Source organism: Takifugu rubripes, chromosome 20 (assembly GCF_901000725.2).
Source record: "Takifugu rubripes chromosome 20, fTakRub1.2, whole genome shotgun sequence".
In the NCBI taxonomy this organism is placed as follows: Eukaryota; Metazoa; Chordata; class Actinopteri; order Tetraodontiformes; family Tetraodontidae; genus Takifugu; species Takifugu rubripes.
The window spans coordinates 1,057,286-1,083,127 of NC_042304.1; the positions used below are offsets into that span (position 1 = coordinate 1,057,286).

At 45.2% G+C, this 25,842-nt stretch overlaps 1 protein-coding gene and 1 long non-coding RNA gene across 2 annotated transcripts in view; one reads left to right on the top strand and one right to left on the bottom strand.

The window, feature by feature from the left end:
• Positions 1-25,842, top strand: part of naaladl2 (N-acetylated alpha-linked acidic dipeptidase like 2) — a 214,963-nt gene that overhangs the window by 167,361 nt on the left and 21,760 nt on the right. The window contains exon 12 of the mRNA XM_029828002.1: positions 16,761-16,850. Coding sequence (XP_029683862.1) covers positions 16,761-16,850 — 90 coding nt within the window. The remainder of the gene's footprint in view (positions 1-16,760; positions 16,851-25,842) is intronic.
• LOC115247190 (uncharacterized) overlaps positions 863-25,842 on the bottom strand; it is a 42,187-nt gene continuing 17,207 nt past the window's right edge. Inside the window, exons 2-3 of the long non-coding RNA XR_003886246.1 lie at positions 16,199-16,294; positions 863-4,626 (exon numbers count right to left, since the gene is read on the bottom strand). This is a non-coding gene — a long non-coding RNA (uncharacterized lncRNA). The remainder of the gene's footprint in view (positions 4,627-16,198; positions 16,295-25,842) is intronic.

The window sequence follows — 25,842 nt, forward strand, 5'->3', positions numbered from 1 at the left end:
AAATAAATCAATGTGATGATCCGCTATCAGGTCATGTACTAACAGGGATTTACACAGAAGAGATCTAATATTTAACAGTCCACACTTAATTGTGATATTAGTTTCTCCAACTTGTGCTTTAGTATTAATTTTAATAAGATTATGGTGATTGACCGCTCCCCTGCTCTGTGCTTGGTGAACTTTTAACCGTGGAACAGAGACTACCTCTATAGTTTTAAATATATTATTGTTGGTGGATGAGGGTTCTATGGAAGCAGCAGAGAGGTGTGTAAGACTACAACTCTGCATCCTGGTCTGGACCCTGGATTGTCAGGTCACTTTGGGTCTAATAAAATTAGCCAAATTACTAGAAATGAGAGAGGCACCATCCCGTGTGGGATGGACACCGTCTCTCCTAATCAGACCAGGTTTTCCCCAAAAAGTGCTCCAATTGTCTATAAAGGCCACCTGGTTTTCGGGGCACCACCGTGACAGCCAGCGACGAAGCGATGACATGCGGCTAAACATCTCATCACTGGCCAGATTGGGGAGGGGACCAGAGAATGCTACGGAGTCCGACATCGTTTTTGTGTAATAACACACCGACTCCAAGTTAATTTTGGTGACCTCCGACTGATGAAGCCGGGTGTCGTTGGCTCCGTTGTGAATAATAACTTTACCAAATTTACGTTTACGTCTCGCCAGCAGCCGTAAATTTGCTTCTATGTCGCCTGCTCTGGCCCCGGAATACACTTAACTATGGTCCCTGGAGTCGGCTTCACGTAGCGCAAAACAGAGTCGCCAATTACCAGGGTCGGTTTCTCAGCGGGTGTGTCGCCGAGTAGGGAAAAACGGTTAGCCACGAGAAGCGGGTGGTGGTGCACCGTGGGCCTTTGTTTTGGGCTACGCTTCCTGCGAACCATCACCCAGCTGCCCTGGCTAGCCGGCTGCTCGGCTGCTGCCGGGGGACCGCTAGCTGAAGCTACGCTAGGCGGCTCCGCAGCAGGTTAGCAAGCAGGTTAGTTTCACAGAGCTTGTTGCTCCAACTCAGAACAGCTGAAGTGGCTTTGTGAAACTGGAAACCCAGAGTTGGCCTCATCCCAGGTTTTATCAAGTTTAAAGCAGGCCGCTTGTAATTTCATGTTAGAAGGGACCCTGAGGACAGGCCAGTGTCCCACACCCTGTGTGAAATTTGGTGGAGGATCTGTGACCATCTGAAGGAGCGTCAGCAAGGGCGGCATCAAGTTAATTGATCCTTGCTGCCTCCCCCACACATCCCTGTCATCTGCAGAGGCCTGGCACCACAATAAGAATCTGTGCATCATTCCTTCTTTGCATTTTCAAGTGCCAATCAAAAATCAAAAAGTGAAAAAGTGACTGGTTATTTCTTTTTAATTTAACACAAAAAAGGAAAAGTTTGTTTTTATATATTTGATTTGTTGGCTCAGATCAAAACTACAAAAATATTAAACGGGGTCAGAGGACTGAATTTACGTTTAATATATAATTGGTGGGGTTAAAATGACCCAGAAAGGGCTCTTTGGGATAGGCCACCATGCAGATCCCGAAGTGGTCCTACCTGTCCCATGGTGGTAGGACCACTCACATGCTAACCAATCAATCAATCAATCAATCAATCAATCAATCAATCAATCAATCAATCAATCAATCAATCAATCAATCAATCAATCAATCAATCAATCATTAGTTATACAATATAACATCTGCTACAATCAGAATTGTTTCTAGGCGCTTTACAGAATCCCAGGGCCTGACCCCCAACAAGCAACAGTGGCAAGGAGAAACTCCCCTTTAACAGTAAGAAACCTTGAGCAGTGTACCAGTCTGGGGCTCAAAAGGCTCTATTTGGTTCAAGGCCTTGCTCCCAACTATAGTCAAGTTGCTAATAGCAGTGAATTGAAGACTGCTGCTTATTTACCTCTGCTCTGTACTTTCCAGCACTCTCTGCCTCTCTCTCTCTGCTACAATGACCAGAGATGACATTTCTGAGGCCTCTAACTTAGCGACATGTACTGCTATGTGACTGAGCAGGATGTAGTTGACGGTAGAGCAGCCAAGGCATGACCTGCTGTCCACATTAAGTCCAAAATGTCCATGAAATGGCATCGAAACATCCCCAAAGTAGTACCATGCTGCTTAGAAATAGAGACCCGTGAGCACCAGACAGGTAGCTGTCGCTATTATAATGAGGGATAGCACAGAGATCAGTATGTATCACCATATATTGGAGTGCTACATACCAAATACACCTTTGGGATCTGCATGGTGGGCTACCAAATTACCCAAACTCCTGTGCGCAGACCCATTTCTGGGTCAAGTAAACCCGACCAAATAAATATTAATATCAAATTCTGTCTTGTGGTCTGTTTTCCATTTTGTATGTTTGATCTGAACCTGAATTTGAAATCCAAAAAAAGGCTGACTTTTCCTTTTTTCTCTTAGATTAAAAACAAATAACAAAATAACATTTTTTTTGGATTTGCGATGGCCAATTGATTTGATTTGGATCTTCAATAAATTGAATGCTGCTCATAAACCATCCATCTATCTATGTAGGTACTGCCATAATCTCAAGAGACTCTGTAATTCAACTATAAGCAATAGCAACGTAACTTTAAACCATCACTGCTCCTTCTGCACTTTGTACAGTTATTTTATTTCGTCCTGGTTCCGACCACAGGGCATCTACAGCAGGACACCACCGAGGAAAGTGCTGCTCACCCAAAAGATGTTTGCCAACGAGCACACAGACACCACACAGTGGTTTGAGCTAAATGTTTTGTGGACTGATGAAACTGAAACTGATCTAACTGGAAAGAACTTGGTCCCTGTGTATCACCATGGAAACAGTCCTAACCCTAAAGTAAGTTGACTCGTGGATTGGCTGTTTTAGTTTAAGGGTTCAGACCTGGCTTTAAGGTTGATGTTAGAACTGGGTCTTGGTCAGGGTTAGGCTCAGGGTCGGGAGGTTAATCGTGATGGTTAGAGTAAGCTGGGTAATTGTAACTGGGGAAAGTTCTCACATAGATAGAAATGTATGTGTGTTTATTTGTGCACATTATATTTCAACAGTCCTGACTTAAATTAGGATTAAATGACTTTTTTTTATTTATTTTTAAATGCAAAAAAGTGACACTTCTTGCCAGTGCTTTCCAGGCCACGTGCACAGATGCCCTGGACAAAAGGCTGCTCCTTTTGCTCCAGCAGTGTTTTCTGGATTTGTTTCCATGGCTTGATGGTCACAGGCCATCAAACATAGTGGGGGACTTTTTTCACCCAACATTGATATGTGGAGTCCAAAACCAGTTTAAAATGTTTGTGCAGTTTGTATAAAGACAAAAATGGACTTCTTTGTATTATTACTTGAATTACTGCCCATTCATCATTGACTGCAGATAAATGCTCTAAATTATAAGATTTGCATTTAAATTTTGGTTCCAATGTCATCAGTCTAAAGAAGTAAATGTTAATTTTCTACAAACCCTAAATGAGACCTTGAAGGCCCAGTGGCTCTGCACCAAGACTTTTATATTTTGGTTCCATATTTTGGCCAAAGGTGGCTCTAATGGTCTGTCTTTGTTGCTGTGTTTGAAGGGTCTAGCAGCTCCAGGACCATAAGTGGCACCATTATGCAACTCTCCAGCTTTTACTGAAAAAAAAAACTGTTTCCTGCAGAGTTGTCCGAGGTTCTCCTGCTGAGATGCTGGCCCCAAGCTTTTCATTTGTTAGAAGAAGAACATTGATCATTAGGAAAGGACAAATTTTCTGTCTGAATAGGACTTTTCTCAGAATTTATATTTGTATAATTATTGTGGTGAATCACACGCTCATCTCACCTTTTCATAACACTTGAGTCATGTTGTTATTTTTATTCCTACAGATTTTTACAGTATGCAGTATGGTTTTTGCTATTTGTTCTTTTTCCTCCCTCACTGATTGCACCCTGATTACAGACCCTGTTTTTTGGCCACATGGTTCTGTTAGCATGTTAGAATGATTGGACTTGGTAGTCCTTGGTGTCTATGCTGCTTGGGTTTGTGTGTCTGCAGACTGATGCACTCACGAGTATAGATACATTCGGTACATTTACAGGTCTGATACGCAGGTTTCTCCACATAGTAAGTGGGCGGATGGATGTGCAGCAATAATGCGGCTACAGTGTTTCTCTTCATGTGGATTTGTGTTTAGGGTCAATTTTGATTGTGGGAAGCAATTTGTTCTGTTGGGTTTCAGGCTAAGTTATTGATTTCAAGTAGGCAAAAAATTCTGGGTGTGTGACCGCTGAACGGCTGGATGCTACTGCAAACCAGCAACTTCAATATTGACTTTGATTTCAAGCTTTTTGTGGCTGTCTCATGAAGGAACTTCTAATTTTTTTCTGAAATATATTAGTTGATATTAGTCTGATCATTGTTTCACTGGTTATGTCTGCCTGGGTGTGTTTGGACTAGCATTAGCCACCTGTCCTGCTCCAGGATATCAATACCTGCTCAGTGTTTACCTGGGCTCTACTGTGGCTTGGTCACTGACCTGTGATGGATCAGCTGCAGTACTCACCTGTAGAAGTCTTCTGGTTGCACCTGCTGTCTGACTCGCTGCCTGCACTTCTCCACCTCCATCCGAACACTGCAGAGATTCATCCGTCATGGAAACTCCTCCTCATGATGTTCTGCCAAGCTTGAAATTACTTCTAAATCCTAGTTCGGGCTGCAACCACTATTTTTTTAAATGATTAATCAAAAAACTATTTTTTGATGAGACAAAAGGAGGAGAAAAGGAGGAGCCTTCATCAGTGGGGGGGGGGGCTACTGTGTAACTGCAATGCAAGTTTGAAGTAAACATGTTTGAGGCTCTAGTAGATTAAAATGCCAGATGATGCTTCAACCACAGAGTCAAATTGGAGTAACAGCTGTTAGATATCACACACACACAGGCAGAGCAAAAGGCATGTATGCAATGTGGGCACTGTGGTTGTGGAGGCCATGTTTGAGTCCCTGTTTGTAGTTTAATCAGAAGTTACTCCCCACAACCCACAGACTCCTCATGACCATAGCTCTCCTGATTCAACTCAGCTTTATCAATACAGCATCTCCAGAAAAGTGGATGTTGTCGTTGGGTATAAGGGTAGGATTAAAAACCTTACAAGAAACTTAGGGACTATACTGGGTCTTGGATCTTTTTTCATCCCCTTTAAGCTACAGCTTCCCAAGGGTATTCCTTCCATTCCTCTCCATAACACTTCTAACCATGTCACCTTAGGTGGTGCCTCCTTGAAGGTAAGCATACTAACAAGTGGAACAATGAAGATTCTTGTTCAAAATAATAATGCCCATATCAGTCTTCTGTTGCTCTTTCAGAATGCACCATTGACATTATCGGTAATTGGACTACTGCTGATGTCCCAGAGAGAACTGATGTGTCTGTGTCTCTGCTACAGTCGTTGCATCATGCTCTGACCCCTGGACAAACAGGCACATAAGCAACAGACAGCTTGTTTAGAAAAAACAATGTATACAAACATTTTAAAAATATTTCTGCAAAAATGTTGACCTTATGATATTTTTAAATCTTAGAAGAACATTTTATAAATATCATCTGTCATCTTTTAACTGAATATTGTCACCTAAATAGGTTTAGAGTGTTACAGGCAAAACATGCCTCGGTTTACATATCATGTTCTTAAAACATTCTGCACCAAAACTGAGGCAACAACAAAACACTGTCATAATATCACTTGTCCACATTCTTCTTTGACATGTGACATCTCATTTTCTTCACCACTTTATTCCTCTCGTGGTAATGGGGAGGGTCCACAATGCTTGAAGGCAGGTCCCCAGTTAATCACAGGGCCCTATATGAGCATTTATGGGTTCAGTGCAGGGGCACCTCAGCAGTGCTCTGATGGTTTTCTGGCACCTTCCCCTACTACCAGAACACCTTCCATGTTTTGTCTGCCCTGGGTATCGAACCCAGAACATTAATAAATGTTCTGAGACCTTAACAACTGCAATATAACATTCCACAAAGGCTGCTGTTACAACCTTCCTTTTGTCTGTGTAAATTCTCAGTCATCCAGGTCATTGTATCCAAGGTAGTTTTCTCTGTCAACTGGACTGGGTTTCTTCTCTTGAAGACGTTTCGCCTTCTATCCAGAAGGCTTCTTCAGTTCTGAAATCGCTGGGGAGAGAGCTTGAGAATATATAGCCCCTGGACCATTTGCATGCTAATGATCTGGGTGGTCACCTGAGAGTCGTTAGCAGGGTCGTTGGTCGGGTCGTTGACCTAGTTTCTGTTGAGATGTCTCCCCTTTGTCTGCTGGGTCACATGGTGATGAGTCACTGGGTCTCTTGGAATGGTGTGAATGTTTGTTTTGCTGTTGGAAGGAGTGGAGGACTGCATTGTATGTGGGTGATAGGAAGTGCCTCAGGCCACCACCCCTGTTTAAGGATGGTTTCTCCAATTTAACATGGATAGCTTCCTTGACCCCCCTTTCGAACCAGCGGTCTTCTCTGGCCAGTATCCGTACTTGGCTGTCCTCGAAGGAGTGCCCACTCTCCTTTAAGTGTAAGTGGACTGCTGAATCCTGACCCGAAGAGGTGGCACGTCTGTGTACATATCCGAAGAGGTGGCACGTCTGTGTTGTGCCATTCTTCTACACAGAAGAATGGCACAACACAGACGTGCCACCTCTTCGGGTCAGGATTCAGCAGTCCACTTACACTTAAAGGAGAGTGGGCACTCCTTCGAGGACAGCCAAGTACGGATACTGGCCAGAGAAGACCGCTGGTTCGGCACAACGTCTGTGTTGTGCCATTCTTCTGTGTAGAAGAATGGCACAACACAGACGTGCCACCTCTTCGGGTCAGGATTCAGCAGTCCACTTACACTTAAAGGAGAGTGGGCACTCCTTCGAGGACAGCCAAGTACGGATACTGGCCAGAGAAGACCGCTGGTTCGAAAGGGGGGTCAAGGAAGCTATCCATGTTAAATTGGAGAAACCATCCTTAAACAGGGGTGGTGGCCTGAGGCACTTCCTATCACCCACATACAATGCAGTCCTCCACTCCTTCCAACAGCAAAACAAACATTCACACCATTCCAAGAGACCCAGTGACTCATCACCATGTGACCCAGCAGACAAAGGGGAGACATCTCAACAGAAACTAGGTCAACGACCCGACCAACGACCCTGCTAACGACTCTCAGGTGACCACCCAGATCATTAGCATGCAAATGGTCCAGGGGCTATATATTCTCAAGCTCTCTCCCCAGCGATTTCAGAACTGAAGAAGCCTTCTGGATAGAAGGCGAAACGTCTTCAAGAGAAGAAACCCAGTCCAGTTGACAGAGAAAACTACCTTGGAAACCTTCCTTTTGATGGCGCTAAGAGTGATAAGAAAGCATAACACACAATCATAAGGTTGAGTCAACGTCTTGTGCCAAATTGAAGATGTAATTATATAAAAGATGGAGGCTTAAAAGGAAGTTTAAAGAGAGGCCAACCAAAGAAAATCAATAAGAAACACTAAATGAGCTCTAGCTCTGTCCCAGATGCTCAACAGCAATATCTCAATGAAGAAAGTGAGAAAAGCTTGGAGTGGGCCCCCACCTCACCTAGTGTTTCTGGACATAGACAAGCTACATGATGCAGATGTAGAGGTACCCCAGGCTTCCTTAGCACCTGTCTGCCACCACAAACATGAACAAGAAGCTGTAGTCTCACACAACAATAAAACAGCTGCCAGAATGTCTGAGAAGCAGGCAAGCAAAAACAGCTTATTCTGAGCCTCCCTTCTATGCCCTGATCCAATGGAGATGAGACAGGGCCTCAGCAATGATGATCCAATGAGCTCTCCTGCAGCTCACGTGCAGCCCAACACAAACACCTGGAAGGAAATTAAAAGAGACAGAGAGTCAGAGAGAGGGAAGAGAGAAAGAGAGGGGGAGAGAGGGAGAGGCAGATTCAACAATAAAACCCTCCTCTACCTTCTTCCTACAGTTTAAATACACCACCATCTTGGCCTGCCCTAAAACAAAGTTTAAAAGCTGACACGTGTGCTTCTGAAGACCTGTGTATCTAAAACCATAAATAAAATACTGCTTGTTATAACATTCCCCAGACCATGAAAAAGCATCTTGTAGAAATAAAAACAATGGTGAAAGATGCTGACATTAATAAAAACAGTGAAAGAAAAACAGTCTCTCTGTGGTCACAAAAGGGGCACTTGTCTTCCACCGTTTCATTAATGGTTGACAAGAATGAGTTTACTGGGAAGATGCTATGTAGGACTCTCCAGTGGAGGTCTCTTAGAGAGTGGAGGCTTGTACAGCACCCTCCACTGAGGCCTGCAGTCTGGAGCCAGGCCAAAGTATCTTCTCCAGGGTGTGTCAGTTCTCTGGTTCAGTCTGCGCCTGTTCGTGGTCTTCCCCAGCATCTTGTACAATGTTTTCCCCAATGGATCCAGTGCCAGGAAAATGGCAGGAGATGGTTTCTCCTCTACCACCGTGGTTGTGGGTGAGGTCGGAAGCAGAAGGTCATGGCACGAAAGCTTGGTTTTCCAGTGGTCCAGCAGCTGTTGCACAGTCCTCTGTGAAAGTAATCCCTGCTGGGCAGCAAGGCCAGAGGGGTCATCCATCTGAAGGCCCATAAACGCCACCACCTAGCCCTGTGTGACAACTCTAGCAGTCACCATCTTCCTGGATATCGACTCCCCCGCCCAGCTGGGAAGTTCCAACTTGGTCCCCCATAAAACCAGCTCTCGCAGGAGCCAGTACACCGATTAAGCCTGCTCCCTCTTTTCTTTAACCAACATGTCACACACCTTAAAAATACCCTTATAAAAACAAGGCAGAGGAGATGCACTCATTTCTGATGTGTTCATTAGAAATAGATTAAAATCTTGACTAAAGCCATGAAGATGCTGCAGGATACAGCGGGACAACGGTCTCCACAGAGTGTCTTTTGGCCCAGTAAATAAACACTGCAAGAACTATAGACGAAAAGTAGCACTACTACTTTTCAAGTGGACCAAACCCTGACCCCCTCATATTTAGGGAGGAAAATAACAATCTGTGGAATCCAGTGGAGCTTGTCCCAAAATCAACTAAAACCTACTGACTCTGGCTAAGGAGGGGAGCCGGAGGGTCAACGCACCTCATCCTGTGCTACAAGGAGGAGGAGACCAGATTATTTGCAATTAGTGTCCCACTAAATGATGTCCCCTAAAGGACATCTTTGGGAGAAGCCACCTCCACTTCTCCAGCCGACCTTTAACTCTCTCAAGGGAGTCTTCCCAGTTCTTTCCCATGAACTCCTCCTTCCCCAGGAAGACCCTAAGGAAGCGAAGTCGTCCTGTCTTCCACTGAAGACCCCAGCATAGCGTGAGACCTCTCCCTAGCCCCCCTCCAACATCAAAGCCTTGTTTTTTCCCTAATTTAACCTTGGCTGATGAAATAAAAACAAATTCATTAATAATTTTGGTTAAAACATCAATATCTTGCTGTGAATTGATTAAAACGATCAGATCATCAGCAGAAACAAATAATTTAAAAGACACAGGGCACTGAGGTAAACATACAACAGCTAATTTCTGTCACAATGTGTGCAACAGAGGCTCGATGGCTATCGCACATATTATCCCAGAGAGAGCGCAGCCCTGCCTCACCCCTCTCTGGATCTCAATGGGAGCGCTCAGCCCACGATTGATCTTTAGAACACTCATGATGCCAATATAGAGTGCTCGGACCATGGCTACAAAGACAGAGTTCACCTCCCTCAGTCTAAAGGGCAGAGCCTTGGAAAGGATTCTGTAATCTGTGCACAGCAGGGACAGGAAAGATTTAATTTGAGCTGGGGAGTAAACCGGTCCAGCGTTGTCCTGAGACTGGGACAGGTCACCCTCTGGCTCAGCCGACACCAGTACCTCTTTATTTGTTTTTTTAGGCTTGCTCTTTTGCTCTGCAACAATGTTTTTCCTTTTCTGTGAAATTTTCATTAACTCGTCATCAGACATGCCTTCTGCTGTTTCCTCTGGGATTACCCTTTTATTTCCGTCTTTTTATTTATGACAACCCTAGTTTCATCCATCGGCTGTTCAACTTCACAATCCGATTGTGAGACAAAAGGTTCATCCACTGATGGATCAAATAAAGCTTTGGGACGCTTTCACACAATACTTTTCTCTACCGTGACCGGGGCCTCCACGTCCGAGGGTGACCTCGCAGTGGGGGGAACACCCTCTGCGAACGGCGCCATTGGAACAGGAGCCACCGGCCCCACGACAACGGCAGAATCACCCAAAGCCGTGGCTGATGCAGGGGCCAGTCCGCAGCAGCAGAAGACCGCGGAGCCTCACTCACAGCCCCACCAGCGGCAATGGTTGAGGGGCAGGAGTGGACATGACGTCCCTCTGCTCCACAGCCAAATCACCTCATGTTCTCCAAGGATGCAAACACCATGTAGTTAAAGCCATGAACATTTAGAGAGGACAGGTTCAGGTGACTTTCTTTGTCTTTGAGGATCATCATTACCTGTCTCTTGTGGCTGTCTCCTCCAGCTCGCTAACCTTAGCCTTGTTATCCACGAATATGACGATGGCCCCGTTCATCCTGGGAAGCAGACTTGAAACTCATGTCCCACAACATCCCCTTCTGCCAGAGCAGCTTCCTCCGCCGAGCACTGCACTGCAGGGCTGAGTCTGACACGTTTTAAACTTGTAAACACATGATCAAAACCTTTTGGAATAACCTGAGGTGTCACTTCCTCTCCTCTCCTCTCCTCTCCTCTCCTCTCCTCTCCTCTCCTCTCCTCTCCTCTCCTCTCTCTCTACCCAGCCGGCCATCAGCAGGAGGGTCCCCCTACATGAGCCTGGTCCTGCTCAAGGTTTCTTCCTGTTAAAGGGGAGTTTTTCCTTGCCACTGTGCTTGTCTGGGGTTAGGCCCTGGGATTCTGGAAAGTGCCTTGAAACAATTTTGATTGTATAAGACGCTGTATAAATAAAGATTGATTGATTGATTGATTGATTGATTGATTGATTGGTTGATTGATTGATTGATTGATTGATTGATTGATTGATTGATTGATTGATTGATTGATTGACTAACATCCTCAAACCATTTTCAAATATTTCTTTAAAATGTTATTCCTCTGCTATTGGATTGGAAAAATTCATTGTATTAAAATCCATAATATTTTCTAAAATAACAATTGATTACCTAATCATTGTCTCCAAAATGTCCTCATTGCTCAAGGTACAACGTCCTTTTTTTTTATTTATAAAAAATACGGACAGAGACATGCTATTTAGGTACTTTTTTCACAGCATAAACTTCAGGGTAACTTTACAGGGTCGTTGGTGCGTTACTGCAGGAACCTCCCCGACAACTATTTACAGGAACTTTTACGGGACCGAACCAAGTCTCTGCTCTAGGTTATGTCCTGGATGGAGCTTAAGGTTTACTCAGCACTGATTTGCTAAAGCTAGCATTAGCCTAAGAGACAATGCACCTAGCATTTGCCAGGAATCTCTGGCAGTGGAAATACACCTTTAGTAATCTAAGGCATGAAAACATCCTGAAAATATTTTGAAATGACCCTTTTTGTCCTACGTAATGTTGATAGAATGTGTTCAAAATAACATGATGTAATCAAGACCTGAACAATATTTTAATTTTTAAAAATCATTCTTTGTGAATATCTTTCCTTTGTTGTTCCTTTGTCATGTGATATGGTAATTTTTTATTCTTTTTTTGTAATCGCTGACCTCACCAACATTCCCAGAGCATCTTTACATCATCACATCTTCAACATTCTATCTTTGTTAAATTAAAATTTAACAAAGTAGGAACATTAATGTAAATAATGAACATAATTATACTCTTCTTTGAATGTTAGATTAAAATGTTTTCTTTAAAAGATTAACGGAACATGTCGACAATGCTAAAAAGCACTTCCACATCGTGGAATGGGCAGAATTTTCAGCATCGTGTGAACTACATATTTTGGAGTTCTTGATAGAGTAGTTTAGTAGAGTAGCATATTTTGTTTTGGTGGTCAGACCTGCCCACACTATGCCTTTCATGCTGATGAGATGAAAATCTCTGTTGGCAAGCACATCTGGATCTTTCTCCAACAAATATGTTGAGTGGGTAATGGTTATGTAACATTCAATCATGAGGATTAGAGATGTACTCATCAGTCTCATATAGGAGGAGGGTCAACTTCATTCCCACCCACTCTGCCAATAATATTCTGCTCTCTGTCCTTATAAAATGTGTAGTTGTTAGCAGTTTTCACCGTTTACCGACTAGAAATTCTGATCGGTACATTAAGGTGCAGTTTCCTGGTTTAATTCCCATATAACACTATGGGGTGATGTGGTTTCACTCACAGTTTGTCGGGTAGAAACAATAAGAGCACGTTGTGCACTTTCTTTGGGAACCCCATCAGAGTGGAAAGAACCTTGATGCTCTATTGATCCACTCAATGCCAGTTGTTATTCTATCACCTCCCACTTTCTCTCTCCATCTTGTCTTCCATGGCTGCCAAATTCAGGCTACCTTCATACTGGCTCAACTGGCTGAGATTCTCCAGCTCCTGTGGTGCCCTAGGGTATAATCAAATAACTGCCGCAGAGATGGAGTGTACCAGACCCTATCCAGGGTCCTCACAAAAATACAAACACCTTTAAGGGATTAGTTACTGAAGCAGCCTGGGTTTTGGCTTTTAAAACATAATTTATTGAACCAGGTAGAAAATACAGGCAATTAATCAAAAACCTTTGCCAACATCTGCCGGATTTGTAAGTTTGAAGAAGATGAAAGGCTCAGATGAAAGGCTCAGAAATTGTGTAGGGCAATAATCAGGGGTGGTTTTTAGTTGTGAAGACACTCTGAACCCCAACAATGACATTCTGCTATCAAGAACTGTGCCTGGAATGGAGCATTTAAGGTTACACTTGTTAACTCCTCCTGCTGCCAATTAACAGTAACTTAACTTTTAGTGCCTTGTTCTTAAGTAGAACATGTTATCCTTAACATTATTGGTGCTACTTTGAAGTAAACATGTTTGAGGCTCTAGTAGATTAAAATCCCGGATGATTTGGCTTCAGCTACAGAGACAGATTAGAGTAACAGCTGTCAGATATCAGTTCAAAATAAACCCATCCCACCTTCCTGGCTGAAGAAATGAATGAGAAAAGAAGAAAAACGTCAGGTTTGCAGCAATCAATGTAGGTACATATAGATCAAAGGAAAAAAGGGAAAAGTTCAGCACGAGGAGGAGAACCCCAACCATCAAATCAAAATCAAATCAATCTTTATTTACATAGCGTCTTATACAATCAAAATTGTTTCAAGGCGCTTTCCAGAATCCCAGGGCCTAACCCCAGACAAGCAACAGTGACAAGGAAAAACTCCCCTTTAACAGGAAGAAACCTTGAGCAGGACCAGGCTCATGCAGGGGGACCCTCCTGCTGATGGCCGGCTGGGTAGAGAGAGAGGAGAAGGGGGAGGACAGGTAGAGGGTAGAATAGGTAGGAGAGGAGAGGAGAGGAGAGGAGAGGCACAGAGCACAGAAACACACAAAAATACACTATACAATGGGTTAGGGCCGGAGGTCGTCATGCAGCTCCGAAGGCAGCGATACCTGTAAATAAATAGAGAGGGGAGGGGGGGAGAAGCAGAAAAACTACACAGGAATCATCATAACTAGTCTGCTTGATGAGGAGGAGGAAAGGAGAGGAAAGGAGAGGAGAGGAAACCATAACCCAGTGGGGTGACAGAGGCCTGTCAGGTGATCATGTTTCCGGACCCTGGCAGCCTTGGCCTATAACAGCATAGCTAAGATGTGACCTAACGATTAGACGACCCCCTAAGTATGATAATTTGTCTATCTATGATAGTAACTGGAACTACAGAATTCACAACAATAAGCTTTTTCACAGAGGTAGGTTTTAAGTTTGATCTTAAAAGTAGCGATGGAGTCAGCCTCCCGTACCTGGACAGGGAGCTGGTTCCATAGCAGGGGGGCCTGGTAGCTAAATGCTCGGCCCCCCATTCTACTCCTAGAAACTCTGGGAACCACAAGTAGACCAGCATTCTGAGAGCGGTCTATTGGGCTGATAAGGTATCACTTGCTCCTCCAGGTAGGATGGAGCTAGGCCTCTGAGGACCTTGTAGGTCAAAAGAAGGGTTTTAAAAATTATTCTAAATTTAACGGGCAGCCAATGAAGCGACGCCATTACAGGAGTTATGTGATTTCTTTTGTCAATACCTGTCAGAACTCTGGCTGCAGCATTTTGGATCAACTGGAGGCTTCATAAAGAGTTGTTTGGACACCCTGATAATAAAGAATTACAATAGTCCAGCCTGGAAGTAACAAAAGCATGAATTAACTTTTCAGCATCATGCCGCGTCAGTAGCTTCCTGATCCTTGTGATGTTCCTCAGGTGAAAAAAGGCACTTCTAGAGACTAATTTAATGTGTGAGTTGAAGGAGAGATTTTGATCAAAAGTTACTCCTAGATTCCTCACAGAGAGACTAGATGTTAATGAGATACCATCTCGAGTGATCATATGATCTAATCTATCCCTGAGAGGTCCAGGACCAAACACCATGACCTCAGTTTTTTCCTGGGTTAAGGAGGAGGAAATTTGAAGACATCCAGGAGTTTATGTCTTTAAGACAGGTCTAACTTATCTGTCTCCTCTGGTTTCATGGGTAAATAAAGCTGAGTGTCATCAGCATAACAATGAAAATGTATCCCATGCTGCCGAATAATGTTCCCTAAGGGAAGGATGTACAAGGTGAAGAGGATTGGTCGAAGTACAGAACCTTGAGGAACCCCATGGCTAACCCTACTGTATGAGGAGGGAACACCATGGACATGAGCAAATTGGTATCTATCAGATAAATATGATCTAAACCAGTCTAGTGCTGTCCCTTTAATCCCAATGACATGTTCCAGTCTATGTAACAGGATGCTGTGATCAACTGTATCAAAAGCAGCACTGAGGTCCAGCAGAACCAGCAAAGAGACCAGTCCATGACCTGAAGCTATGAGAAGATCATTAGTGACTTTAAGAAGTGCTGTTTCTGTGCTGTGATGAGCTCTAAAGCCTGACTGAAACATCTCAAACAGGCTGTTCCTTTGCAGGTGCTCCAGTAACTGAGTCACCACAACCTTCTCTAGAACTTTAGAGATAAAAGGAAGGTTGGATATTGGACAGGGATATCCTATTTCTGAACAGTTATATTTGTTGGCCAATGAACCTCTTCTGATCAAATTATAATCTAGACTATAAGGAGTTTTGGTGTCATCTTATGCTGTTAGAGATCAGAGAGATGTCAACACCCTATCTGATAGCCTGACACTTGTCTGAAGCCTTGTCTGGCAAAGTAAACTGGGAGACGAGTGGAGCTCTACAGCCTGGGCAGTGGACAGGTAGGGACAGACCACAGCTACCAGGAAACCTCAGCTGGGAAAGACCAGGCTTAAAAGTCTTAGGCGCATTTATTAGGACAAAAGACTTTGAGAAGAAGAACTGGGGGCATGTTATGGAGAAGGTGTGTTCGAAGCAGAAATGGATGCTACCTCAGCATTCCTACAGGGACAGGGTCCTGATTGTCCATAACTTGGTCATCTTGACTCGCACACACTGACAATCTTATCATCACCAGGCAGTCTGATCGGAGGAATCCAGAGGGCAATTGTGGACTTTTTCTAGCCATGGCAGCACTGGCTGAGGTCTGCAGTACTTGACCTGCTGGTACAAGATGGGGGACAGGGACTGGTGGACATCGCATCTCGTTTCACAGCTTTCACACTATAGGCAGCACAAAGACACAGCTTTGTAAAGTACAGTTTTGACCTGCTTCGGACAGATATGGACTGTTTGTTGTTGGAGAAGGCCAGGGGACTGGGGTACGATAAACACGTGTTCCTGCTTCAGCCCCAGTCCATGGGCCTGACTGGTCTCACACCCTTTTACCTGTCAGGGTTGCAGGCTTGGCAGGCTTTATCATCCAAGCATAAAACTGTCACAACACCAGGGATATGGATCTTGGAAGAACCACTTTTTAGAAACAGCTTCATCCTTGTTGGGATTAAACTGATCAACATTCCAATCAAGGTGTGCATGAGGACAATTTTATGTCACATAAAATGGGCAAGAATGACTGAAATTTAAGAGGTAAAAACCTTTTAGATGGATGCAGCACTCTTGAGATTTTGAGACGTGATCTCCAAACAATCCAATATTATGGTGCAAATTGTTGACGGTTTTGCAAGAAATGCCTGGAGAAAAAAGATCAAAATTAACAGTTAAAACACTAACACTGGAAAGACTAACTGGAAAGATGTTTGGCGAAATCATCTATAAATATTTCTTGAAATATTTAAAGTGTTCATTTGTAATTTTAAATTTGTTTTATTCTTCCGCTAATATAAATCATACAAGATCTGAATAACTTGTTTTTTTTTATTTATCTGCATAATAATCCTACTATTATTCGTAGCTACCTCATACATGTGCATACAACAATATTCTCAAGTCAAAACGTGGTTTTCCTCTAAAGAAATACTTGAGTTTTAGCATCAAGTTATGATTTGAATTGATTCACTTGATTTATTTAAAAAAATAATAGACGGTGTAAAGTTGGTGTACAGTCAGAAAGAAAAATTGTATCAAACTTTTGGAGACAGAAGGAAAACAGCTATTGTGTTATGTGACAGTCTCCCATTCTCTTCTGTTGTTGCTCAGGCCAGCAGTCTGTTGTCAGAGGCCCACTTTACTTCTGAGCTACCAGAGACTCTGGACCCACTCTTCAAGTTCCATGAGACCATTGCTAAAGTAAGTCACATGCACCGATCAGTCCCAACATTCCAACCACTGACACTAACTAGCTCATCCCTGTGGCACCTGGGAAATATCGTTGACAAATGCACATTTTATGCTCAACATTGATGTGTTAAAAGCAGATTAAGAGTTGAGAGCATCACAGCATCTCCAAAACTGCAGCTGCTGTGGGGAATTCCTGATCTGCAATGGTCAGTATCTATCAAAAGATTCATGGAAAAAACTGTGAATACAGAGTGCATCCCAGTTTGTTGCATCTACATGCATCAACGGGCAGTTAATTATCAGAACTGGAGCAGGGATTTTGGAGTTGTGCTCCTCAAACCTTTCATGCTGTAGTTTTGTGCTGTGGTAGGGCACACAATCCTGGGCCACAATCCAGGGGAGCATCTCCGGCACTAGGCTGTCAGAGATAATCGGATGCTTTGGACAATGACACCTTGGGTCCCTTCATCAATGTGGATGCCATTTTAACCACCTACAACTGCCACTGGTTGCAGACCTTGTATAAGCAGCACGTCTTAAGGAAATAATGGGGACCATACTTCTACTCTCTCGGCAGCAAAAGAGGAGCAAAACAGAATAAGACAGGTGTTCTGAATGGTGTGTGCCATTGCTATCTGATATTATATTTCACTATAATGATTATAAAATACAATTATCCAGTAGATGTTTTTAAACTATAAGCATGACTGTGCTGCCAAGGACCCAAAATAATTAGACACAAAATAAACCACAATCAACCAAGATGGTTGTGTTTATTTTTTAACTTTTTCTTAAAGCTTTAGACTGTAACAAAAGAACCTTGATTCTGTATTTTTGTGTAAATGTTAGTGTAAAAAAGAATACTTTGCAATCAATACGTAAACATTTAGTCTGGTACAAAAGGGAAAAAATGCACTCCACGGGCTGCATGGGCTCCACTTTGCCCCAAAATGACTGCCTGTGGACTGGACACTCCCACACCACACACTCTGTAGGTTGTGCAATTGATACACCTCAGACTCAGATGACTTGTGTTGAAGCCACGTTTATTGATACCAGAAGTGGTACCAACACAGCAGCAGTTTACATATGCAGAGCAGCACCAATTCTAGATATTTCTACTGAAAGGTACTGTATATAGGATCTCAGATTGGCAGAAGGTCACTTGCTGGCTGTATTGGGCACCAGCCAGTGTGTCTTTAGCTAAGAATGAATGCTAACCTTGGATACAACAGAAAAAGCTAACTTTGTTTGTCCTTTCAGCACTGTTTTGGTTATGGAAAGGATGGCAAATAAAATATAGTCATCGAGAGCTCTGACCTGATTTCAGGACTCTAAATGAGAGTAAATGTCAATTTACGGTGACACTCTCAATTGGTGAGAGAAACTGTTTGTGAAAACGTGACTAATTTTTCCTTCACAGCCAAAACCACTGACATTCACTCCTCGTGGGCTTCTTCATCATATACAGAAGCATGACATAACTCTTGATTTCCAAATAAAACTAAAATCAAGGACTGTTTTTAGAAAAAAAAACAATGTTATGTTATGTTAATGCTATATATTCCCCTGATTTTTTTATAATGACCTAATGGACCACCTGGTTATTCCACTTTGTTAACAGAATTTTCTGATTTATCATCCATTGTAGTGACTTACAAGGAAGACGGGGGAGAGACATTCATGATTGGTGCACATTTAAAAGCCAAAGGTTGATACATTGGTTCTTATAGCATCACTGTCACCTTGAAGAGTTTGTATGTTTGGACTTCATTTGGAAAGTAAATGGTTTAGGTATACCCTCCACATGTGTCCCCTTCACTTCTTTAGTTACATCTCCCCAATTGGTGATCTCAAGGAAGTAGCCACAATGTTCAGATGGTGTGGCCACTGAGATGTGCTAAAGTGCCAAAGAAGCTTAACTGCCTGTTGTTTCTCAGTGGTCTTGGGGACAGAAAAATGTCAGAATTAATGCAGCGAATCCTGGCTGTCCCAGGCTCTTTTCTTTTTACACATCTTCCTGTGGAAGCTCCCTGCACGTTGCAAGGCCCAGACCAGTTCCCCACTCTTGTCCTCTTGACACTGTTGTGCATTGGTTAAGGAGCCATACAGGCATTTCCAGGTAACCCAGCTGCAGTTTGGTCAAGTGCTGCTGCCCGCTCAAACCATTTCAACCCTACAGCTGTCTTCATAGGGCTATGGCCACCACTGCAACTGTGACTAACCTCTGCCAGCATGATGATGAACTATGTTGTAACCATGCTTGGTCTGGAGCTGAGATCAAGCAGTAAGCTGTGTATTTTATGGGTCCAGGGAAATGTCCAGGCCAGCACTTATTAGCTGCGGTGGGCAGTTACTGGTTAATTTAGGCATGTGGCTCCAGGATCCTTTCAGCACAGGAGGTGGACACCATGGCTGGCAGACACAGCCCCCAGATGGACATAAGCGTACAGATGTCCACAGCTGTAGTAGCACAGTTCCACGCGAAGGTGGAACTTGTCTTTGCAGCTTTCAATGTAATTATTTTGCATGAAAATCCATCCAAATACTGATACAGATGTCATATGGCTTTAAGTTATCGTAAGAATCGTCATGAGATGAGAGATGTGAGAGGAACAGTACACAAAACCTGAACTCCATAACAAACAAAAAATTAGATGAACACTTCGAAAACACATCAGATCCAAACGGGGGGGGGGGGGGGGGGGGGGGGGAATGATCTTGAATAACTTTCCTGATAAAAAGTATTAGAAACAAAATGATGTATTAGTAACAAAATGATGCCACATAATTTGATAGAAATGAAAATTATCACCCTATAGAGGGGGGAAATTAAGGACACTCCAAAAATGAAAATGAAAAACTGTTGCAGCAGACTGGTCCATTTTGCCAAAATGTCATTGGAGCAACTCAAAATGACTCTCAGTAGTTTGTGTGGCCCTCACGTGCTTGTACGCATGCCTGACAATGTCGAGGCATGCTCCTAATGAGACCACGAATGGTGTCCTCAATCTCAATCTTTAATCCCAATCTTTATTTATATACCGTCTTTTACAATCAAAATTGTTTCAAGGCGCTTTCCAGAATCCCAGGGCCTAACCCCAAACAAGCAACAATGGCAAGGAAAAACTCCCCTTTAACAGGAAGAAACCTTGAGCAGGACCAGGCTCATGTAGGGGGACCCTCCTGCTGATGGCCGGCTGGGTAGAGAGAGAGGAGAAGGGGGAGGACAGGTAGAGGGTAGAATAGGTAGGAGAGGAGAGGAGAGGAGAGGAGAGGAGAGGAGAGGAGAGGAGAGGAGAGGAGAGGAGAGGAGAGGAGAGGAGAGACAACAGAGAGTACAGAAACACATACAAAAATACAATATTTATGCAAGCCGCAGGCCGAGTGGGTCAGCGGGGCCAGAGGTCATCACGCAGCTCCAAAAGCGGCAATACCTGTAAATAAATACAGAAGGGGGTGGGGGGAGCAGAAAAACTACACATGATTCAGCATAACTAGTCTACTTGACGAGGAGAGGAGAGGAGAGGAGAGGAGAGGAGAGGAGAGGAGAGGAGAGGAGAGGAGAGGAGAGGAGAGGAGACCATGACCCAGTGGGGTGACAGAGGCCTGTCAGGTGATCATGTTTCTGGACCCCGGCAGCCTTGGCCTATAACAGCATAGCTAAGATGTTAACCTAATAATTGGACGACCCCCTAAGTATGATAATTTGTCTGTCTTAGTAGTAACTGCAACTACAGAATTAGTGATAATAAGCTTTTTCAAAGAGGAAGGTTTTAAGCCTAATTTTAAAAGTAGAGATGGAGTCAGCCTCCTGTACCTGGACAGGGAGCTGGTTCCACAGCAGGGGGGCCTGGTAGCTAAATGCCCGGCCCCCATTCTACCCATAGAGACTCTGGGGACCACAAGTAGACCAGCATTGTGAGAGCAGAGCGGTCTATTGGGCTGATAAGGTGTCACTAGCTCCTCCAGGTAGGATTGAGGTAGGCCTCTGAGGACCTTGTAGGTCAGAAGAAGAATTTTAAAAATTATTCTAAATTTAACGGGCAGCCAATGAAGAGACGCCAGTACAGGAGTTGTGTTTTGTCAATACCTGTCAGAACTCTAGCTGCAGCATTTTGGATCAACTGGAGGCTTCTAAAAGAGTTGTTTGGACACCCTGATAATAAAGAATTAGACTAAAAATAGTCCAGCCTGGAAGTAACAAATGCATGGACTAACTTTTCAGCATCATGCCGCGTCAGTAGTTTCCTGATCTTTGCAATGTTCCTCAGGTGAAAAAAGGCACTTCTAGAGACCTTATTTTAATATGTGAGTTGAAGGACAGATTTTGATGAAAAGTTACTCCAAGATCCCTCACAGAGAGAATAGATGCTAATGAAATACCATCTAGAGTGATCATGTGATCTAATCTATTCCTGAGAGGTTCAGGACCAGACACCATGACCTCATCCCATCCCCCCACTATCTCTCTACCCAGCCGGCCATCAGCAGGAGGGTCCCCTTATATGAGCCTGGTCCTGCTCAAGGTTTCTTCCTGTTAAAGGGGAGTTTTTCCTTGCCCCTGTTGCTTGTTTGGGGTTAGGCCCTGGGATTCTGTAAAATGCCTAGAAACAATTTTGATTGTAAAATATGCTATTTAAATAAAAATTGATTGAGTCTTTGTTTTTGAAGTCTTCAGTTATCTGTTATCTGATGGAGCGAGGGAATCCTGCCCCCTTAGAATGTGTCATCCATCCATCCATCCATCCATCCATCCATCCATCCATCCATCCTCTACTGCTTATCCAGCGTCGGGTCGCAGGGGCAGCAGCCAAAGAAGAGAAGCCCAGACTTCCCTCTCCCCAGCTACTTCTTCCAGCTCATCCGGAGGGATCCTCAGGCGTTCCCAGACCAGTCGAGAGACATAGTCCCTAACCCTAACCCCAGCGGACGGCCCGTATCAGCGGTCCCGACACCCAATACTCTCGGAGGACCCCCCGAGGGACATGGTCGAATGCCTTCTCCAAGTCCACAAAACACATGTGGACTGGTTGGGCAAACTCCCATGCACCTTCGAAGACCCTGCTGAGGGTGTAGAGCTGGTCCACTGTTCCACGCCCAGGACGAAAACCACATTGCTCCTCCTGAATCCGAGGTTCGACTATCCGGCCGACCCTCCTCTCTAGTACCTCTGAATAGACCTTAACAGGGAGGCTGAGGAGTGTGATCCCCCTATAGTTGGAACACACCCTCCGGTCCCCCTTCTTAAAAAGAGGGACTACCACCCCAGTCTGCCAATCCAGCAGCACCGCCCCTGATGTCCACACGATGTTGCAGAGTCGAGTCAACCACGACAGCCCTACTGCATCCAGAGCCTTAAGGAACTCTGGGCGGATCTCATCCACCCCCGGGGCCTTGCCACCAAGGAGTTTTTTGACTACCTCGGCAACTTCAGCCCCGGAGATATGAGAGCCTATCCCCAGGTCCCCAGGCCCTACTTCCTCACTGGAAGGCGTGTTGGTGGGATTGAGGAGGTCCTCGAAGTATTCCTTCCACCGATCCACAATATCCCGAGTTGAGGTCAGCAGCACACCATGGCCTGATTTTTCCAAGGCCTCACCGAACTCTTCCCATGCCCGGGTCTTTGCCTCGGCAACAGCCGTAGCTGCACTCCGCTTGGCCTGCCAGTACCTATCTGCTGCCTCAGGAGTCCCACAGGCCAGTAAGGCCCGATATGACTCCTTCTTCAGCCTGACGGCATCGGGAATTGCCGCCATGACAGGCACCAACCACCTTGCGGCCACAGCACCGGTCAGCCGCCTCAACAATGGAGGCACGAAACATGGTCCACTCGGACTCAATGTCCCCCGTCTCCCCTGGGACATGGTCAAAGCTCTCCTGGAGGTGTGAGTTGAAGCTGCTTCTGACAGGAGACTCTGCTAGGCGTTCCCAGCAGACCCTCACAATACGTTTGGGTCGGCCTGGTCTGTCCGGCATCCTTCCCCACCATCGGAACTAACTCACCACCAGGTGGTGATCAGTTGACAGCTCCCCTCCTCTCTTCACCCGAGTGTCCAGAACATGCGGCCGCAAATCCGATGACACAACGTCCTTGTGCCAAATGCACATGTGGACACCTTTATGCCTGAACAATGTGTTTGTTATGGACAATCTAAGTCAAGCACAGAAGTCCAAGAACAAAACACCACTCGGGTTCAGATCAGGGGGGCCGTTTTTTACCATCACACCTCTCCAGGTCACACTGTCATTACCAACGTGAGCATTGAAGTCACCCAGGAGGATGAGGGAGCCCCCAGAAGGAGCACTCTCCAGCACTCCCTCTAAGGACTCCAAAAAGGGTGGATACAGCTGAACTGCTGTTTGGGCCATAGGCACAAACAACAGTCAGGATCCGTCCCCCCACCTGGAAGGGAAGGGAGGCTACCCTCTCATCCACCGGGGTAAACTCCAATATACAGGCACTGAGCTGGGGATCAACAAGAATTGCCACCCCTGCCCGTCGCCTCTCACCATCGGCAACTCCAGAGTGGTAGAGAGTCCAACCCCTCTCGAGAAGACTGGTTCCAGAGCCCTTGCTGTGTGTCAAGGTGAGGTCAACTATATCTAGTCAGAACTTCTTAACTTCACGCACCAACTCAGGCTCCTTTCCCACCAGAGAGGTGACATTCCATGTCCCTAGAGCCAGGATCAGCTGGGGATCAGACCGCCAAGGTCCCTGCCTTCGGCCGCTACCCAAAACACAATGAACCCGACCCCCTTGGCCCCTCCTGCAGGTGGTGAGCCCACGGGAAGGGGGTCCCATGTTAGGCTGTGCCCGGCCGGACTCCATGGGCAGAGGTCCGGCCACCAGGCGCTCACCAACGTGCCCCACCCCCAGGCCGGGCTCCAGGAGGGGGCCCCGGTGACCCGCATCCGGGCAAGGGAAACTTGAGACCAATGTTATTTATCTTCATTACGGGGTCCTGGGCTACGCTTTGTCTGATCCCTCACATAGGACCTGTTTGCCATGGGTGGCCCTACCAGGGGCATATAGCCCCAGTCAATGGAGCTCCTAGGATCATTGGGACATGCAAAACCCTCCACCACGATAAGGTGGTAGCCCAGGAGAGACTGTGCCTCCTTTCTTATTTATGTTATTCATGCATCCTCTTTTGACACGTCTCCCACATTGATTGTGTAGTACAGCGGCATACTTTTGTGCATTGCTGCATCTTCTCTATTCAATATTTTTTTCCTGGATTTACACACAGTTGACCCTCCTGGCTGAAGGAGACCCTCCAGAAGATGGAGGATTTACAAGCCTGCAAAAAGCAGGAAAAAACATTGGGTGGCGAAGGGCCTTAAAATCACACTAGACTGGCACCTAGTAGAGTTTACGAGAATCTTTTTGAGGATGAATGATAGGCTTTCTCCATGGCTTACTCAAACCCAGCCCTGAGTTTTTGCCTCCCGGACAGCTCGAGCTGCAACCTGCTTGATCTGTCGGTACCAATCTACTGTATAGGCCAACATGGCCCAATAGAACTCCTACAGCTTGACAGCGCTCTTACTTTCAGTGTCCACCACAGTGTTTGGGGCCACAACTGGCACCAGAGACCTTGTGTCCACAGCTCAAAGCTGCTACATCAGCAATGGAGGCAGAAAACATGGTCCACGCCAACATACGTCCAGTGGTCAGATCAACTGACAACAAAGTCGATCATCGACTTCTGGCCCAGGGTGTCCTGTTGCCATGTGCAATAACGGACACCCTTATTAATGAACATGGTGTTGGTCATGGACAAACTGTGATGAACACAGAAGTCCAATACCAAAACAACACTCGGGTTCATGTCGGGGAGGTTGTTCCTCCCAATCACACCCCTGCAGGTGTCATTGTCAATGTCCACATAGGCATTGAAGTCCCCCAGAATAACTATGGGGTCCCCAGTCAAGGCAATATCAAGCACCCTCCCAGGGACTCCAAGAAGGCTGGGTCCTCTGTGCTGCCATTTGGCAAACAACAGCAACAGACCTGTTCCCGAACCGAAGATGCAGGAAAATGAGTAGTGGAAAGTCCAGCTCCTCTCAAGGAGCTGGGTTCCAGAGCCCATGCTTTGTGTGGAGGTGAGCCCAACTATCTCTAGCCAGTACCTCTCAACCTGAGCGGGAGCTTGTGTGGGAGCACAGGAAGTTGCCTACAGGAAGTTGGTCCCACGCTGCCATTTCGGGTCCCGTTGCCACAGACCCGGCCACCAGGCGTGGTTCAAGAGTGGGGCCCCGGTAATGCCAATCCAGGCAACGTAAAAAACTTTGATTGTGCCGTGTTCATGGTGATTTGCTGAACCACCCTTAGTTTGGTTCATCGCCTAGAACCTGTTTGCCATGGGAGGCTCTACCAGGGCAGCCCCAGACAACCTAGTTGCCAGGTTCATTCGGGCACAGAACCCCACCACCACCACCACAATAAGGTGGTGGTTCAAGGAGGGGCCTGCATTCAACTCTTTTTCAATATGTCCTTTTCTCTCTCCATTGTCCCTGCCTGCTTATAAAGATCCACTGTGATCTTTGTCCCTAAAAGGTCCAGCCCAACCTGCAACAACAACTACTGCCCAGTAACACTGACCTCCATGGTGATAAAGTGTTTTGAGACACTACTAAGGGATTTCATCTGCATTTCACTCTTTTTTTCACTCACATTTGACCCTTTCCCCTTCCTATCACCCAAATAAAAGAACTTACGACACCATCAAGCACTTCCTTGACCTAGACAGCAGTATGCATCTTCTATTTATGAACTACAGCTCTACTTTCATTGCCATAGTTTGCCACAGACTGGACTCCAAGTTGAGGAAATTGGTCAAGAACATTTTAACAGACAGAACACTTGTGGTGAGGTTGGCAAATTACACCTCTAGCCCACTCACCATCTCAACATCTCCAGGGATAAGTCCTGAGTCTGCTGCTCTACTACCCGTGAATGAAGCTACTCACCACTTCACATCACCTTTGAGTTCAC